Below are 17,461 nucleotides of genomic sequence, written 5' to 3' on the forward strand. Positions count from 1 at the left end.
AATGAAATTTTAAGAAGAAAAAAAATGAAGAGAGAAAAGAGAGAAGTTAGCTTTGGTATCAAAGAGAAATATGGAGATAGCCTAAACTCAACCCCTCAACCCCTCTCTCTAATATAAGCATTAATCAATTGAAGAACAACGGAATAAAAAAAATGCCCTTAAAACCCTTCTTATTTCTCACTCTTTTGAGGCATTTAAACCCTCCATTAAGACTACTGTAACCCGAAGCTATCTCAACACTATAAATACAAATATGCCACTAATTACACGATATTTAACAAATGCAATGAGTCACCATAATATCTCGTAATCGTATGACATTCGCATGGAATAAAAGCATGCCAGGTAGGACCTCCCACTTCTTCAATTAGAGAGAAGTTGTTTGTACTCATTCAACAGTTCTGGGATATCACCAATACGCAACTGGAAACACAGGAATGGAATGAAACAAGTCAGACTGTTAGAATCGAAAAGAAATCATCACTAAAACAAAATGAGCATTAGCAACTGAACTGGTGATGAATCTCCTTGCCTGAGAAGCATCTGTAATGTGAGCAAACTGGTACTTTGGTTGCTTAGAAGGATCAGATTCCGAAAATAATGAAAGAGACTCGACATTTCTCCTGCCACAGTAATAATTGATCTGTCACACTCAAGGAAATAAACATCTAAAGGACATATTCTTGAAAGGAACACCTACTAAAATCATTGATAACTTATTTTTATAGAATGTCCCATGTGCAAAGCTTGGGTCGTCCACGGAAGTGCTACAGACCTTGTTTATCAAGGGCATACAGGTTTCACAGAAGCCAATAAGTTTTTTTTTTTTTTTTTTTTTTTGAAAAGTGAGGATTTTATTCAAGGCAAGACGAGAACAAACAGTTCAAAATAGTAAATAGTAGTACTTTACTTTTTGTCTACTTAAGGCCAGTATGCCAAATTTATTTAAAAAAAAAAAACCACAAGAGGTCTCTGGCCAATTTATTCAAGACAATGATTTAACAATGTTAATAACAAGAGCAAATCAGTGGGCAAGAATACTAGGGGTTGATGAATTGAAAAGAATAGCACAAGATGATGCAATTTTCATAAAAGTAAGATGAAATCTGTAACTATGACATCATCTTCATCATCGGCCAACATTGACCATGTATATATTGAAAGAGTCGACTTCTGAAAAAAAACATCTCCAACGAAATAAAACAAACCATCAGTATTCCACACTACTTCCCAGAGCTTCTATCACATTTTTTGTTTTGAACATCAACGACATAATCACCCTAAAGTCAAGACTGATTCTAGCGCTTTTATCAAGGAAATTTTGCTAAGAAAAGGATTGTCACAATCATGTCTTAAAATGACTTCTTTCAATAGACAAATGAACATGATTAGTAACTCAATCCATTTAAGTGCACTTAGTTAGCCAAAACTCCTTAGGCCTTTAGCAAATTCACCTGTTTTAGTGAAAAGTATAAGAATTTAGAAATGACTCGACAGCATTGCAACATAAAACTAAAGGATTAAAATTTCAAGATTCACAACACAACTTCAAACCATCACAAATCCATCTGTGTGGACTTCTACAAGAACAACAGCTCGAGCAACTAGTTAACAATCCATCCAAATGCATCTAAGTCCATTTACATTGCTTTCAATGTTGCCTCAAACATTTAGAACCATGAATCTTTAACCTGATTGAAATGAGAAAATCCCACAGAGTATGACATAAAAAACAATGTTAAAAGTTGTGATGCTTACAAATGCTGCTGGATGATCAAACGTTGATAGTCCCGAAGCAACGGACCAAGCTCCTGCAACTGTATTAAGCTTGATATTGTTTGTTGCCAATGTTCTCGAAGTGCCTTTGTAAACACCATTCCACAAATAAAGTTCATGAAAAAGAATATAATAAACAAAAAATAAAAAGTTTAAATATACCTGAATGCACGCAACCTTGTCATTGTTAGATGCTCTATCTCCAACCATTCTCGAACATAATTCAATAAGTTCTTCATCCCTTGATTCATGAACAACCATCAGCTCCAAAACCGTAGCTGAGATGGAGATACCTAGCTTCTTTTGTAACTCAGAAGCTGGAGATTGCTCCTTTTCTCTTCCCTACAGCATATATAATGATATCAATCAATTCTGTTGCAGAATAAAAGATACTGTTTTCTTGTACACCTGCTCAGGTTTGTATGAATGTCAAGTTTTGTACAAATTTAGATGGACACACCACTCTGGAAATATCTGGTGTAAATGCCATCGTTCCACAAAAGTAATACCCAAGTTAGCATAAATATTAAAGCAGGCAATCAACTCATGTCATACTTTCCAACCATGGCTAGTCTCTTCAGAGACTTCCATCATTCCTTATATTTATGTGGACATACTTTTCATGGGAAACAAGTAAACAGTATCTGCTACTGAATACAATTAGACTTTCCAACAACTACATGTAGCAGATATGAAAGCTTGTCTATAAGATTGGAAATCTTCATGAACAATCACTTCCATTTAATTCCCATGAAGAACATTTCCAACTTCAGAATTCTTCCACTCTGATATATAAAACAAACAGTTGCATTGAACCAACTTTTAGAATCTACTTTTATACATCAATGCATTGGAAATTTAGGTTTAACTGATTGGTTAAGGATTTTCTGCAAAGGACCTGTTGGTAGTGACACCTTCAAAAGATAGGTCTAGGATGCCACCATTCACATTTGACATACGTTGCTGTGTGTGCTAGAAATTTCATGAAGCAGAAAAAAAATACGGTTAAAACAATCCCACACTAAATTAAACAAGTAATAGACTACAAGGAAGGAAAACTAACCACTATAGTCACAAAGGAACAGATCTGTTACAAAACAAAATCTACTGATTCCAAACTGCTTAGTAACAGTCAATACCCTTGATTGATTTCAATTTTTTTACCCGGATTATCTCAACCTAAAACTCCATGAAAATTGCTCAATCTCTTCTTGACAAAATGAATTTGGTCAACTCCCTAAATATCTTTCAACAACGGGCTAAAAATAAATAAAAGCATTAAAAGACCTAAGGAAATGCTAGAAATACACCTAAATACTGGCAAAACAGTAGCTACTGTTTGTAAACAGATAGTCTGACCTGCTTGTACTAAAGCCAGATGCCTTAGCTGTCCAAATCAAATGGACATAGATTTTGCTCAAAACCAGGAGCCAAGCCAGATCAAACTGGTTTGAACAAATAAACCAATCAACTAGCATTAAGGATTCAAAGAAGAAAACTTGAAAAGAAAAAAAAGAGAAGAAACAATAAAGATGGAAAAGGCCCATATTTGATTAGACAGATAAACTACTCCTGCCACTCAAAAAACAAGGTTTAAACTCCTTTCGACCTGGTTAAGCTGATCACTTCTCTGTTGAAAATCAATCTATCTACACTTTAGTGTCAGCCTGGCACCCAAATGAGTCTAAATCCCTACTCATCATTGCTGAATTATTGTGGATGTGCCTGGAAATCATGCAGAGGTAAGTTGCACTTCTTCTGAAGACATCTGAATTACCTTGGTATCATGTTGTGTGGAACTACTCTCCATGGAGGCACCCTCACTTTCATGAAAAGGGATGCTAGGCGGTGGTAGTGATGGTGATCGCTTTGCTATAGGGTCATCTGTAATGTCCAATATATGGCTTAGTTAAGCAAGACTGTATTAAGGTCCTCAGGTGAAGAAACTAAAAAGTTCAGGCAAATTGTATTGTGGTATCTGATTTAAGGAAAGAGCATCTATTTCTTCCATCTCAGAACAGTAGAAAGCAAGTACCTTCTGGAACCAACCACCAGATATCACCAAATGTAGATTTTCCATCAAAGCCCCCAAATAAGAGATAGCGTGAGCCAACACAAGTCATAGAATGGTATGCTCTAGCTGGAGGAGATGCATTAGTAGTAGACAAGCGTTTCCACTGCACTGACACTAATTTTTAAAATAACAAGTAAAAATTAGAAAGAGTAATCATGTAAAATGAACAATTACGTAAAAATTCCTTACATAAAAAGACACACAGACTATAATGGAACCCAGTCTCTTTTGCATGTTACATTTTTTGTCTTTTGACTTAAAGCTTTCTGCAGTGTCTCCAGAAACCTAAGAATAAAGAAGAAAACCTAAAGATTCCATGATCCCAAAACGATGGTTTAGAAAACGGCTAAGTGTTTTACATAAATTATTTGTACTACCTGGTCTCTTACATTGGGATTGTTAGTGATAAGTGATAGGTGGGGAGCCATATTTGTGGTTTTCAAGTTGACTCCTCCGAGTTTCATTGAACCATGATATCGGACAGATACACTGGAAGTACTACAGGCAATAATCAAAAGTGTAGTGTCAAATGTAGCATAACTGTTATAACAAACTACCAGAAAGGATAATCCAATCCATCTTCCTGCATCTTAGTTTATTAGAAGAATAACACCAAGCATGGAAAACAGGTTCTCTGTTAGTTTAGAAATGTTGGTCACAAGAAACAAACTAAAGACAGCAATCACAGCCTATCTAACATACCATCCTTCCCTTCATCAGAACTGATCAAACCTTGTTGCTTGTTTGTACTGATTAGTGCTCTATCTTAGAGGATTAGATGATTCTCTAACATAAAGTGAAAATGCTCTATATAGTGTTGAGTAGAAAAATGTCTCACATTAAGAATTATTAAGAAAAATTAATAGGTCATAAGGTTGATAATAAGCCTCTTAAGTGACTAGTCATTTTGGGATGGCAGGCCCATATTAAAGCAGAAAGTGTGTTGTAGGCTCCATTAGGTGGGTTTGTGTGATGTGTGCTTCGTTGGGAGCTTACGCCCATATAAAGGAAATGCTGAGTGGAAAAAAAGTCTCACATTAAGAATTGTTAAGAAAAGTTAATGAGCCTATAAGGTTGAACAATAAGCCTCCTAAGTGACTAGTCATTTTGGATGGAACTGAGCTCAACCCGACACTAAGACTTGCACTGATCTCTAACACTTGACTAGATGCCAATCTCCTTAATGTCATTTATTAAAGATGACAAAGGGCAATGTGAGAGAAGAGGTTGGAATAGTATAAAAGGATCGGATATAACATACATGAATACAACTACTATTTTTAAGTAACGGAAAAACCCAAACCAAACGTCACATTAAGTATGCCCCAACTCCCAACTTCCATGTGACCACCAAGTTAAAGGCTCAATCCACATGTTGTGGAACACACACACACACACTCACACACAGTCTAGGATTCAAGAAGACGAATCAAATTAAAGAATCAAAAGCCAGCGCCCAGTACAACCATATGAACATTCTTCCAAGCAAAGTATTCTTCACCCTAGGTACTGAAATTATATTTGGCATGAATAGTAATAAAGGTAAATGGCAATAGCATGGAATTGCAATTACCTCGGTCTAAAACAATGCAATCATTGTGGTACACATCGTATCGGCTCAACCAGCCTCCTGTTCCATGGCCACCAAATAACAAAAGCTGCAAATTCATTAAGCAAGATATTCATTCTTGGTGCCCTTCTTGAACAAAAATAAGTAAAAATGATATATTGTTCACTTTCAAAGATTTTTTTTGCTTTTTGAATCTTCAAAACTAATTCTTATTTGTGGAAGGACTATTAATACATTGGCTAAAGCACCTAATTCCTTCACTTTCAGGGTGCATTAACTGCCACATCTAGCTCAAACATGTTGGCTAAAACCAAAATACTTTTTGTTTCTTTTTTTTTTTTTTTACGAGAATGACGAGATTTTATTAAAGCACGAGGCAAAAACTACAGACAGAAAAGTTCCTAACAATGAGAGATTGGAGGAAGACTCTTTGTTTTATTTTATCACTTCCAAAATCCATCAATCTTCCTCTTGAGGTCCCCATTGTTTCCGTACCATCAAATTTCCTCACATTCCAATCGGTGATCTTCCGCGTGTTTGTTGTAGCTTTCACAGTCACCCTCATGCTCTCTTGACTCATAATCAGTATATTGTTATATCTGCACTCTACTCCCTATCCAACCAAGCATCACATGAAGTATGTGCATAACAAGGTTTTGAATGTCTCCTATGTGAAACTAGCTATGTCCAATACTTTCATGTCTGTCATAAGCATATGTGGGCACAAGTAGGCTTGTCCAGAAGTCTTCCAAGAGTTAATATGGGCCATATATTCAAAACTACGTGAAAATCATATCCCTTGACTTTGTGCAGAGCACAATGTTTCAGCAAAAGCATTCCTCTAAAAGCACTAATCATCTTCCTTATTTTTTCACTCATCATGCTTCTCTATCTTTTTTCTTTTATCCAATAAAACCTTCATGACTTTCCAATATGTGCATGTGTGTGTGTGGAGAAAGAAAGAGAAAGAGAGAGAGAGAGAGAGAGAGAGAGAACAGGCAAACATTAGGTTGCCAGTAGTTCCAAGAAAATATAGCATGTTTGTTGGAACTTCTAGATTAATTGAGTGAACAATCCCAGTATAATTCTGGAGAATTTTAAATTTTTGCAATGGGATTTACAAACATGATTCCTCGCATTGGTTAGATTTTCCATTAAGAAGGAAATAATTCTCAGTTAACTGCATAATGTTATGGCTTCCAAAACAACTCTCGCAGAGAGTGGATTACAGTTTGGCCTTGATTCTGACAGAATATACTCAATCTCTCAAACAATTTGAATCTCTTCTAGCATTCCTTGATGTTTCAATATCTAAATCTGTTCATGTTGCCGCAACTTCAAACAATATTTCCCTTGGTTCAGCAGGTTATCAAGGAAAAATGTTTTTTTCTTTTTTGAAAAGGTGAGAATGATTACAATAACGGAAAACTATTGCTTTTCAAAACAAGCTTCCTAAAAGTGATTGCCCCATAAATAGTTCCATCGACAATGACAGAAACATACCTCTAAACTGATTGTAACTTACCCCGACCCTCGCAAGAAATTTTTAATAGTCATGTATCACTGTCAAACTCCTTTTTCTCATTCTTTCAATCTATTATTTTGAACACCAATGAAAATAAAGGAGAAAAGTATGCTCAGAAAAAAACTGTTGCTGAATGAAGTAAAAGAGATGAAAATATCTGAGATACTATTACATTAACTCCTCCAGAAGTCATCGTATGACCACAACGGGGAGAAGGAGGTTGACCAGGAAGCTTCAACTGGGTCCATCCTGGGGTCTCGTTGTCTGCCTTCCACAATAAAGAAAATATGAAAGCTTTACTTTTTGAACTTGTAGATTAATTTGAGTGCAATAATAAAGATTAAAAAGGGATGGAGAGGAAACCTCAAGTCTTAGTTACAATTAGCAGGAGCAACCTACAACAACATTGCTTCTGGGAAACCTCAAGTCTCATTGTATTGGCGGAACAAATAGATCGGCTATAGGATGACTGGAGGAGAGTATTTTTATCATAATGTGCTCCAATATCCTGGGGGCATGCTCCTCACTTACATCCATCTGATGAGTGAAATAAAGCTGCCCATTTTCACAGGGGAGGAAAATCCCTTAGAATAAAGCCTGGCCTCATGAAGCACAAAATGGATGAAGCCTCCACGATCCCCTGATTAGAGCACTCTTTCTGGCAGGACTGGAGCTCCCAAGAGAGCTTCCACCAAAGTTCGATGTCAGCTAACCAGCAAGCTGAGGGATATCAAGGCGAGAGGTAAGGGGTAACATTATCTGTACGGTTGACAATAAATTGCCAATGTCTACCGATAATTGAGCTTGGGAGTGGGGGAAGACTTCTGTGAGAATGCTCTCAAAGAAGCATCGAGTGAAAAATATCTTCAAGCAGACACCTTATAAAGCAGGAAGATATAGGACTGTTTTCTTATTGAACTCACACCATAAGGTCCATTGAGTTCTGCCAGCTTTTGGAAAAAGGCTAAATAGCATAACCTACTGAATCTCAAGAAGAAAGCAGGAATATCTATGTTGATGTTATTGCTAAAACTAATCACCCACACTGAAAAGATAAATGGGCCGTGGAGGAGGGTACAATTTGCTGTCTCTTCCTGTAAAAAACAGAACTTACATAGAGAACTGACCACATGGAAAACCATGTTTCCTAACTCATCACAGGTAACGATTTTCTCATAGGCCGTTGTCCACATGAAACGAAAAACTTTAGTGGACCTCAACAGCTTCCATGATAGCAGCACAACATCAGGAAAATCAGTATTACCTGAGCCACCGATGTGTAGCTCGGAAAGAAGCAACAGAAAATGACCAGCAAATCCAGGGTCCAGGGTCCAGGTTATCTTGTCAAGACCTCTTTTGTTCTCAAAAACAAGAACAATATGGTGATAAATAGAATGAGACCAATCATTAACAGAGAATCTCGATTGAGCAAATGAAAAAAATGAAGATGACGATACAGAAAAATTAGTGAATGACACAAAAACCAAGGATTTGAAGAAAAGCAACAGCATTTGTATATTAAGGCTTGAGGCTTTCCCTTTCCCTGCCCGTTATCTTCTTTATTGCATGAAAAGATACTCAATTTCTAAAGTCAGGTTACTAACTATCACATGCACGAAACAGAGAACAATATTACCTCCTTCAAACAAGCCCTTCAAAGCCCATAGGTCACCCATGATTGGTCCACCCCCTCCTAGTAAATGCTGACAGATAAATTAGTATCATTTGCAACCAATTGCTAATTGTGTGCTTCCAGCATAATAATAACTTGAATTCTATCCTTGTTATTTAACTGATAGAGACTTCCCTTGATGTGGATATCCAATAAATCATCAGCTGAAGGCACACAACTTCAGCAACCAAAGAGAAGCCTAAATATCAGAAGGATGGGAGAGGCGAAAGTATAGAATTTACCTCTTCCACCAAACACTAGCAATCTTTTCTCAACCATAGTTGCCATGTGCCCACATCTTGGTGGTGGTAGTGTCCCAGACACCACTAATTCAGTCCATTCAAGTGAAACTGCCCAAAATAGCATTTCATAGAAAGTAATTAAAGATCACTTGTTTTCTGTAAATGATAACCATGAATATATTATGGTCCTGCAGAAGATTTAAATATTAGAAAAGGCAAAATGACAAGAAAACATATATTATGGTCCTACTTGTATCTAAGATGTACACATCAGACAACCATTTTTTACCATCCCACCCGCCGTACCTGCATTTTTTCACAACTTTCATTAAAATTTTAAGGAGAGGCAGACACATGATATTTTATGAAGGAAATGATAAAGAAATTTTTACATAACAATTTTTCGATTTCCAATTGCTGATGCAGCAGCAAAGTCTCGCGGTGAAGGCAGATCACCATAACTGGTTAACTCTGACCACTGCCAAATATCTGAAATAAAATAATAGAAGAGAGTTGCTCATCATTGACAAGTAAAAATAAAAAAGACCAGATATTTCTAAGAAATTTTAAAAATAAACTATACATACCAGTATCAAGCATCCAGAAGTCACCTAACCTGAAAAGGCAGTTGCATCATGTAACAAAGAAAACAAACAGACAAACAAAAAAGAAGAAAAACAGAAAAATCAATAGACTCAAAATGAATGGATGTATACCTTTTATTGCCATAACGTCCACCAAAGATGAACAAATGGCAGTCAATAGCTGCAGCAACATGAAATGCCCGTGGACTGGGACCCACTTGCCCGTCAGAATCACTCCCAGTGCACTCTGGACTAAACCATAGTTTGTTTTCTGATACATAACAAGCTGAATCACCACTACAATCATGCGGCTAGCAAAGCTTGAAACTACCGGATGAGTATAATTTGAAACCTTGGAGACAACACTAAATGCATCCACGTCTAAAGATAAATATACAACTCATACTCGCAAAAATTTACTTAATTTAAATTCAACAAAGCCAACACCACGTGAAAGAAAAGTCTCGGTTATTCACTATCATAACCAATTTACTATTCCAGCAGCTCAATTATAGCACTGTCAACTTTTTTTTTTTTTGAAAATAGGGTGTATAGCACTGTCAACTTGTAGTATGATATTATCAATAAATTGCATTACCCATTAAAGGGTATTTCTAGAAAGGACCGTATGTAGATGGCAAAATTTTAGGGTTGGCATCTCTCTGCAGGAAAATCCCTATCCATCAAACTAGAAGTCATAAGACACCATCAAGTTGATCAGAGGAATATTTTCCAATTAATGTGGGTAGGAGCTCCATAAATGGAAAACGCATGAGAAAAATATGAAGAACTACTTCGAAATATACCACTAAGAGCACGAAAGTCAGTGAACCGCAGAAAGTTAAGAAACTAAGAAACCTCCAAATTTCAGATCCGGTAATCATATAAAGCAAATTACCAGCTTTTTAATAAGTAAAATAAATAACTTTGAGGATTATTTTAAGCAGAAATCATGAAGAGTACGTACCCACATCATAAACAGCAATGTCGTTGAGAAATCTCTTATCCACCAAGCCTCCAAACACGACTACCTTAGACTTTCCAACATTGACTGCACTATGACCACTGCGAATGGATGAAACCGAAGTCAAAACCGCAAACGAACGGAAGAAGAAAAGGGGAAGAAAATCAATGACAGCAAGAATTCCTTAACGAATCTTTACCTTCGAGGTTGTGGAAGGGTTCCCCCAAAATCGGACGAATCCGCGCGAACCCAGTCCATTCTTTCGCTGCTTCAATTTCTGAGCTTCGGACCTTCCGATGTACCGGTTAGTTTTATTTGTTGCTCTTGCGAAGTCCGCCGCGCCGGGATGCCGCCTCTTGTCAATTTGTCACGTGAGTCACATGAATTGCTGGTGCCTTACTTCGGTCGGTGATCCGAGGAACTTTTTAACTCCGGACTTCGGGATCGAAAAAAAAAAAAGAATAACAGATTAATTATTAATTAAGCTTAATTAAATTTTATTTTATTAAAAAAATTAATGTTTCTGCAATGGTAAGACAACAAAAAAACCAGCATTCATATTTATATTTAAAAACAAAAAATAATAATAACATATAGCAAAAAATATTTATATTAGGTTAAAAAATAATCGATGAAAAAATCAAATTTCCATTATTTAGCTTAGGCTAGAGTCAAGTTTTGCCACATTTTGTTAGTCCTTACCACCAATACTTAATCATCCAATTCTATTTAGGGGTGGGCATGGGGAAAGTTGAGCTTGAGTTTACCAAAACCTGATCTTCGACCTCAAAACCCAAATATAAAGAAACCCGAATCATCACATCAAACCCAACCATGACTTGATCACCGTCTTCATAGCCTTGTTCTGCCCTCTCTCATGATCAATCCTGTTAGTGTTAGGTAGGGTGGTATCATTAAAGATTTGGCATAATTAGTCTTGGTATCATAATTGTGTTCATGTGTTTTGTATTTAAATGCTAAGTGGTGACAATTTAAGCTTGAGATTTTTAAAGTTCTACCTTTCTTCAATTGAACGATGGACATCCATTCGTAGTTTTGGGCGACAAAGAGGGTTTTGCCAAATTCAAACTCCCAGAGTAGCTTCAATAGGAATGCTGATAATATTCTTTAGAGCTATAACTGGTCCATGGACGAATTGATCTTCAACGGTCGTCTCTCCTTTCTCTATTCAAGTTGTAACATAATTGTAAAAAACGGGAGAAGGTATTTCCCAAAACAAATTAATTTCATTCAATTGAACACAACATATTTATACAAATTCGGTGTCCCCAATTATGCCTTAAATCATACATTCAATTATGCCTACAATCACGCCATAGTAGACTTTTTTGTTTTGATTCTACGGAAGATTTCCTCATATGAAAGAAAGTTTAGACAGCTCACGCCAACACTCCCCCTCAAGTTGGTGCGTAGAGATAGTTTATGCCCAACTTGCAAAGTGAGTTGTATAAACTCTTGCTGTAATATACCATATATCCGCTCTTCTTAAGCGCTCCATCGGGTGCGATCAACGGAAGTCTATTTGAACTATCCGATTTGGACTTTCGGTTTGGTTTGGTTCGGAAATTCGGTTCGACCAAGTCTGGTCCGAGTCAAATCTGGTCTCGTCATCTTCTTCGTCGAGAGCACTTCTAAACCGTGCTCTCACGGTGAACCAGAGATTAATTCGAGACAGTCTTCGGTGACGGGTGACGACAAAGTGCCTTCGGTTTTATGGTCACAAAAGAGCGTCTTCGGTGACGACAAAGTATCTTCGGTTTTGTGGTCACGACAAAGCGTCTTCGGTGACGACAGAGCGTGTTCGGTTTTATGGTCACGATAAAGCGTCTTCGGTGACGACAGAGTGTCTTCAGTTTTATGGTCGCGACAGAGCGTGTTTGGTAATATGGTGATGACAGAGCATCTTTGGTGACAACAGAGCGTCTTTGGTCATGATGACGACAAACCGTATTTCGTCACGGCAACTACAACGCAAACCTGCTCTGTTCTTCTCCTTTTTTTTATTTTTGTACATGGTTTAAGTAGATAAAGTGTAGAACAATCTGTTTCTCGGATGATCGATCACCTTTCTTAGTCATCTTTCCTAGTTGTTAGGTAAAACTTTCCTGATGTATATTTCAATTAAACTCGGCTGCTGAATCGGTCGTGGACTCACTCTAACATTCACGATCTTCAGCACCTTCTCGAAGTATTTCGACATTTCACTCATGACTCGGAGCTTTTGCCACTGCAGCACCCCCAACCAACACAATCTCCTTTGCAGTCTTCTCTTCGTCCGCCTCTTTATAGCCATCAAAGACAATGTCTATCTCCGGGAGGACAAGATTATCGTTATCGGGAAAATCAAGGTCATTTTCAGGTTCCTAGAAACATTCCTGCAGCCAGTAGTCGTGGAACCAGGGGGAGGACTGGACAAGCTGCCACCACTCATCGAAGAAATCCTCCACCATTCTGTACGCCCATGACACGAACAGAGGAGCATTGGGATTGAGATTCGATGTCCTTGGTTTGGAAATCACGTCCATTGTCAGCTCAAATCGGCGAGGAAAATACAAAGCCCCTTTTGCCTAAATTCTTCGTCTTCTTGTGAGGTGATATGATTTTCGGGATCATTCCGAAATTTTCTTCTCTAGAGAGGTCTCGCTCTCTTCCTTCTTTACAAATCGCGCAGACATAATTCTCGCTCTCTTCAATCTCTATTTTTGGAAGTGTCGCCGCGGCGGATCTTGCCCCCGGTGGAGCCCTCCACCAGGACCCACCGTCGTTCTGAGCCATATTTTGCAGAAACACTTTGTATTCTGCTGCGTCCAAGTAATCATGGGGGTTCCGAAAGTACCGATTGGATCCTTTCGGCATCTCGTAGCATCTCCAACCAATACAGATCCAGGCTCCCTTGCCCGGCGGTGCGACCTCTTGTGAAGTCTCTGATTCTCCACCGTAACAAATCTCGGTGCCGCCTCCGGCTTCGCGTCCATTCCCCGCTTTGGAATCGGGTCCACAATAGGAAGCACGATGCAAGAAGAAAATTTTCTCCCTGCGTCGTCCCCGAAAGATCACAATATTTTGATAAAATCTCTTGGTTATTAACCCGCTCTGATACCATGTAAAAAATAAGAGAAGGTATTTCCCATAATAAGTTAATTTCATTCAATTGAACACAACATATTTATACAAATTTGGTGTCCCAAATCATACCTTCAATTATGACTACAATCACGCCACAGTAGACTTTTCCATTTTGATTCTACGGAAGATTTTTTCATATGAAAGAAAGCTCAGACAGCTCTCGCCAACAATAATCAGAGCATTTTGGTCCAAATAAAAAAAACTCGAAATGGTGGATCTCAAATGCTTTGATTGCTACTGATTAATTAATAATAGAATAACGAACTGAAAGAGCCTTGCGAGAGATGAAAGGGAAGAAACAATTTACACTTCAGTTTCTCTACTTCTCCGATTCTTGTATATCCTTGGGCGGGCATAACATGTTTATCAAAATGGAAAATTTCTTGCGGTCACTCTTTTGTCTATTAACAAACTCAGAGGACTAGGTAAACCTGTGTGCAGTTCGAGTCTGGTTTGGTTCGATTCGAATAAATACGATATCGAATTATTGGGTTTGAAACTAATTTAAGTAAACCAGCCGAATCTGAATAAAGTTCGGTTTGGTTCACTAACGTTGTTAAAGAGTTCGAATTTTTAATGGACACAAACCCGTGTTAGTGGGTTATCCGCAGGTACTGTGTTGGTGGAAGGCTGGTCAGTGATGTTGACCTCCCATTGTATTGTGTGGGTAGGAAGGGCCCTGGCCCCAATTTATAAGTTTTTAAAAAATATGAGTCATCTGACATAATTTCGGGTCAATTAAAGATCAGACCCGAACGAACTAAGCTTGACCGGATCTGGTCATGGTGACCAAGTCCGATGTCACATCCTTCGGTAGGGTTCCAAATACATAAACTCAAATGACTATCAAATTGCACTTAATGAAGAGTCTTCTTCTCTGCAAATTGAAGACTTTTTTTCCATAATTTAATAAAAACTAGGGCAGTCTTCGTCTCCGTCTCCGTCTGTCAGGAGTCATTACTACCAAGATAAATCTTACGGAGGTGAACAGAAATAAATACTCTGCTCCTGTGTACTTGCCCCCCATGGAGGCTGAGGCCATTAATGCCTGGCTCACGTGTGCGCTTCCAGTAGAGTGACTTTCACAGTCAATAATGAGTAAAGATGAAAACAATGGTGTACTATCGACAGTCACGGTAACATTGAAAAGAAAAAAAAAAAAAATCTGATAAGATCTGCAGAAATCTGTGTTGCTCCTCCTACAACAAGCAGCTGCATCTTACGTTCCTGCTTCCCCTTGTTTATTTTTCTCTTTAATCCAAAATGTGCCGAAGCTTCATACCCATGATCTCCCCGTACTCAGTACAGCCCCTGTAGTCGGCGGTTTCTTTGTAATATCAAAATCGAAAAGAAAGGAAGAGGAAAGGTTACTTTTTTGTCGTAACTTTTCATCGCCTACCGACAGCTTCTTCAATCTCCTGCTTAAAATATTACAGACCTTTCCTTCCTGCCGCTTTCCAAATGTTCCTCAACTGCACATACTCTTCTTTACTTTATTCGCTGCTCAACTACTCAATTCTCTTATATATAATTCTTTAACGTGCTCATTCAATTATCTGCTCACCTCTTTCTCACTGACTCTACTTTTCTTCGTTTTGATCAGTTCATCTCTCTTCCTGGTCTTTTTCTTTCCATCAATGGCTTCTTCTCTAGATACAATCTCGCCGAGGAGACTGAGGTCTGACCTATACAGCTTCTCCCACCAAGATGATTCCACTGCGCCGCTGGTGATCTCAGTGCTGGCATCTCTTCTGGAGAGAGCAATGGCTAGGAACGAGAGGATTCTGAGAAAATGCGGATGGGTCTCTCCCAGAGCTTCAAGTGCTCGAGTGTTCGATTCTCATGAAACACCTGACATGGAAATTCAGTCCTACCTCGAGAGGATATACCGGTATGCCCATGTCGCCCCGCCGGTGTACGTCGTCGCCTACGTTTACATCGACCGGTTTTGCCAGTTCCACCCCGATTTCAGAATCACTTCCAATAATGTCCACCGACTTCTCATCACCACAATAATGGCGGCTTCCAAGTTTGTGGAGGACATGTGAGTATCCTTCGATTCTAAAATTATCAAAACTAAACCGTTCATTCGCTATCGATGATCTTCTCATCTGTACATTAGTTAATTTTCTTCTGTTCTATGTATGCAGGAACTACAGAAACTCCTACTTTGCAAGAGTGGGCGGATTAACCACCGCGGAGATGAACAGACTGGAACTGGATTTCCTGTTCTTGATGGGTTTCAAGCTGCAAGTGAGCGTGAGTGTGTTCGAAAGCTACTGCTGTCATCTAGAGAGAGAAGTCAGCATCGGGGGTGGCTACCAGATTGAGAGGACTTTGAGGCTAATGTGCAGCAGGGAAGAAAACACTTCCAGCAAGGGCGAGAAGACGACTCTAGATCGTCGGGTAACTCCAGTTATCGGATGTGGTCCGCATTGACTGAATCGAATTGGTTGGCGACCTGCAAACTACTGTATATAAATATAAAAACTATTTGTAATCTGTCTCCTCTGAGAGATTTTTTAAGTGAAAGGAAATGACTATACGTGAAAAAATCCTTTGATACTAACTATAAAGCTTTCAAATTTACTTGTTTTTGTTTCGATTTTCAAGAGGAAACAGTTTCAGTTTGATCGAATATAACTACGAAAGGTTTCAGATTTACCCACATTGTTTCAAATTTTCATGAGCAAATAGTTTCAGTTTGATGGATCTGACATATGAAGTGATTATTAATCCCTGTTGGCTGTGCCTCACAAAGATATTTCAGAAGATCCCATGTCTGGAACGCTTGAGAAATGATAATTTTATATTTGTACAGATCATCGTCCTTTTCACCTTCAAACCCAATTTTCAATTTTAAGATTTGTACTGAAGGTCAGGTTGTCATGACAGAATCAGAATAGATAAACTTGGTTTCATCCTTTTGATCTGTTTATAAAACTCATTGTGGTGGTCCTCTGACTGTAGCAAACACAGTCTTTTTTGTGGCTGAAAACAAGGAATTCTACAAGAATTCAAAAAAAAGAAGAAAGAAGGTTCCAGCTTTCTGCACGATGAAGAAAGGTAGCTGCAACATTGTTTTCCTCTTCCCCACTTTGACAGATGATCACTGCTGTAGTAGTACCATAGTTTACAGACAAAGCAGAAAAAGTTCTTACTGAAAACAATAAGAAGTGTAAAAATCTGATTAACTTTGATTTGACACTTAATGAGGTTAAAGCCAATCAATCTCCAGATCTGTTCAATAGTAGTGTGAGGTCAGTCCCAATAAAAACGATAAAATAGCAGGGAGCCACATTAGCTTTTGTCAGAAAAAAAGATGAGCTAAATAAGAGAACCCCACCGTAATTTGCTGGAACTCTCTCCAAGATCTTCTTTTTCTCTTCACCGTCCCCAAAGCTCAGATAAACAAATGCCCAGAAGCAACAGTAAGGGTCTACGGAAGGGTCTAAAAAGAAAAGAAACCAGAGTGAACTGGACAAGGGAAAAGCTGGTTGGCGAGTCCACCATCCGCCATTAATAGCAGACAGCTAGCGCAACCAAGCTCCATCAATATTTTATCACGTACGGACTCCATGCAATGCAGAAAAGAAGAATCAAAATGGTGGGTAGGTGACGAGCCCACACGGGCGATAGGCCAATGAAACTCGTTGACCATCCATCATTCGGAGGCGCGTGAGGACAGAAGATGATCGAGAAATGAATAATATTTTATTAAGGAGAGATGCTTCCTGCTTATCCCTAGATTTGTGTTTTTTCTGTTTAGTTTCTTTCTTTGGTGTAACCGAAGGAGAAAATAAAAATAGAAGAATAGGTTGAGTTGACGATAAAGAGCCCCCGGCGAGGATCGAACTCGCGACCTTTCGCTTACGAAGCGAACGCACTACCACTATGCTACGGAGAC

The 17,461-nt window shown here is 38.4% G+C and overlaps 2 protein-coding genes and 1 non-coding gene across 4 annotated transcripts; 1 reads left to right on the forward strand and 2 right to left on the reverse strand.

The window, feature by feature from the left end:
- Positions 1-132: 132 nt before the first annotated feature.
- On the reverse strand, positions 133-10,736 carry LOC137956799 (protein GLUTELIN PRECURSOR ACCUMULATION 3-like). Of its 2 annotated transcripts, none has more exons than XM_068804424.1 (16): positions 10,607-10,736; positions 10,411-10,508; positions 9,576-9,714; positions 9,447-9,475; positions 9,252-9,348; positions 9,110-9,165; positions 8,860-8,967; positions 8,582-8,638; positions 7,118-7,209; positions 5,424-5,508; positions 3,812-3,964; positions 3,554-3,660; positions 1,939-2,118; positions 1,759-1,862; positions 533-623; positions 133-423 (listed from the first exon to the last, which is right to left on the reverse strand). In XM_068804424.1, exons 1-16 carry the CDS (start codon positions 10,663-10,665, stop codon positions 364-366), a joined length of 1,515 nt encoding a protein of 504 aa, XP_068660525.1. In that variant the 5' UTR covers positions 10,666-10,736; the 3' UTR covers positions 133-363. The 2 variants fall into 2 exon arrangements, with proteins under 2 accessions (XP_068660525.1, XP_068660526.1); XM_068804425.1 differs by having other exon boundaries at positions 514-623.
- A 4,274-nt stretch (positions 10,737-15,010) lies between these two features.
- Positions 15,011-16,092, forward strand: LOC137957191 (cyclin-U2-1-like). Its single transcript, XM_068804927.1, has 2 exons — positions 15,011-15,598; positions 15,705-16,092. Exons 1-2 carry the CDS (start codon positions 15,192-15,194, stop codon positions 15,991-15,993), a joined length of 696 nt encoding a protein of 231 aa, XP_068661028.1. The 5' UTR covers positions 15,011-15,191; the 3' UTR covers positions 15,994-16,092.
- Positions 16,093-17,389: 1,297 nt separating this feature from the next.
- Positions 17,390-17,461, reverse strand: TRNAT-CGU (transfer RNA threonine (anticodon CGU)). Its single transcript has one exon. It is a non-coding gene; the product is annotated as a tRNA-Thr (tRNA).

This window comes from Aristolochia californica, unplaced genomic scaffold (genome assembly GCF_029961685.1).
Source record: "Aristolochia californica isolate CCGP_79_NKW_82.1479 unplaced genomic scaffold, dmAriCali1.0.hap1 SCAF_2, whole genome shotgun sequence".
NCBI lineage: Eukaryota > Viridiplantae > Streptophyta > Magnoliopsida > Piperales > Aristolochiaceae > Aristolochia > Aristolochia californica.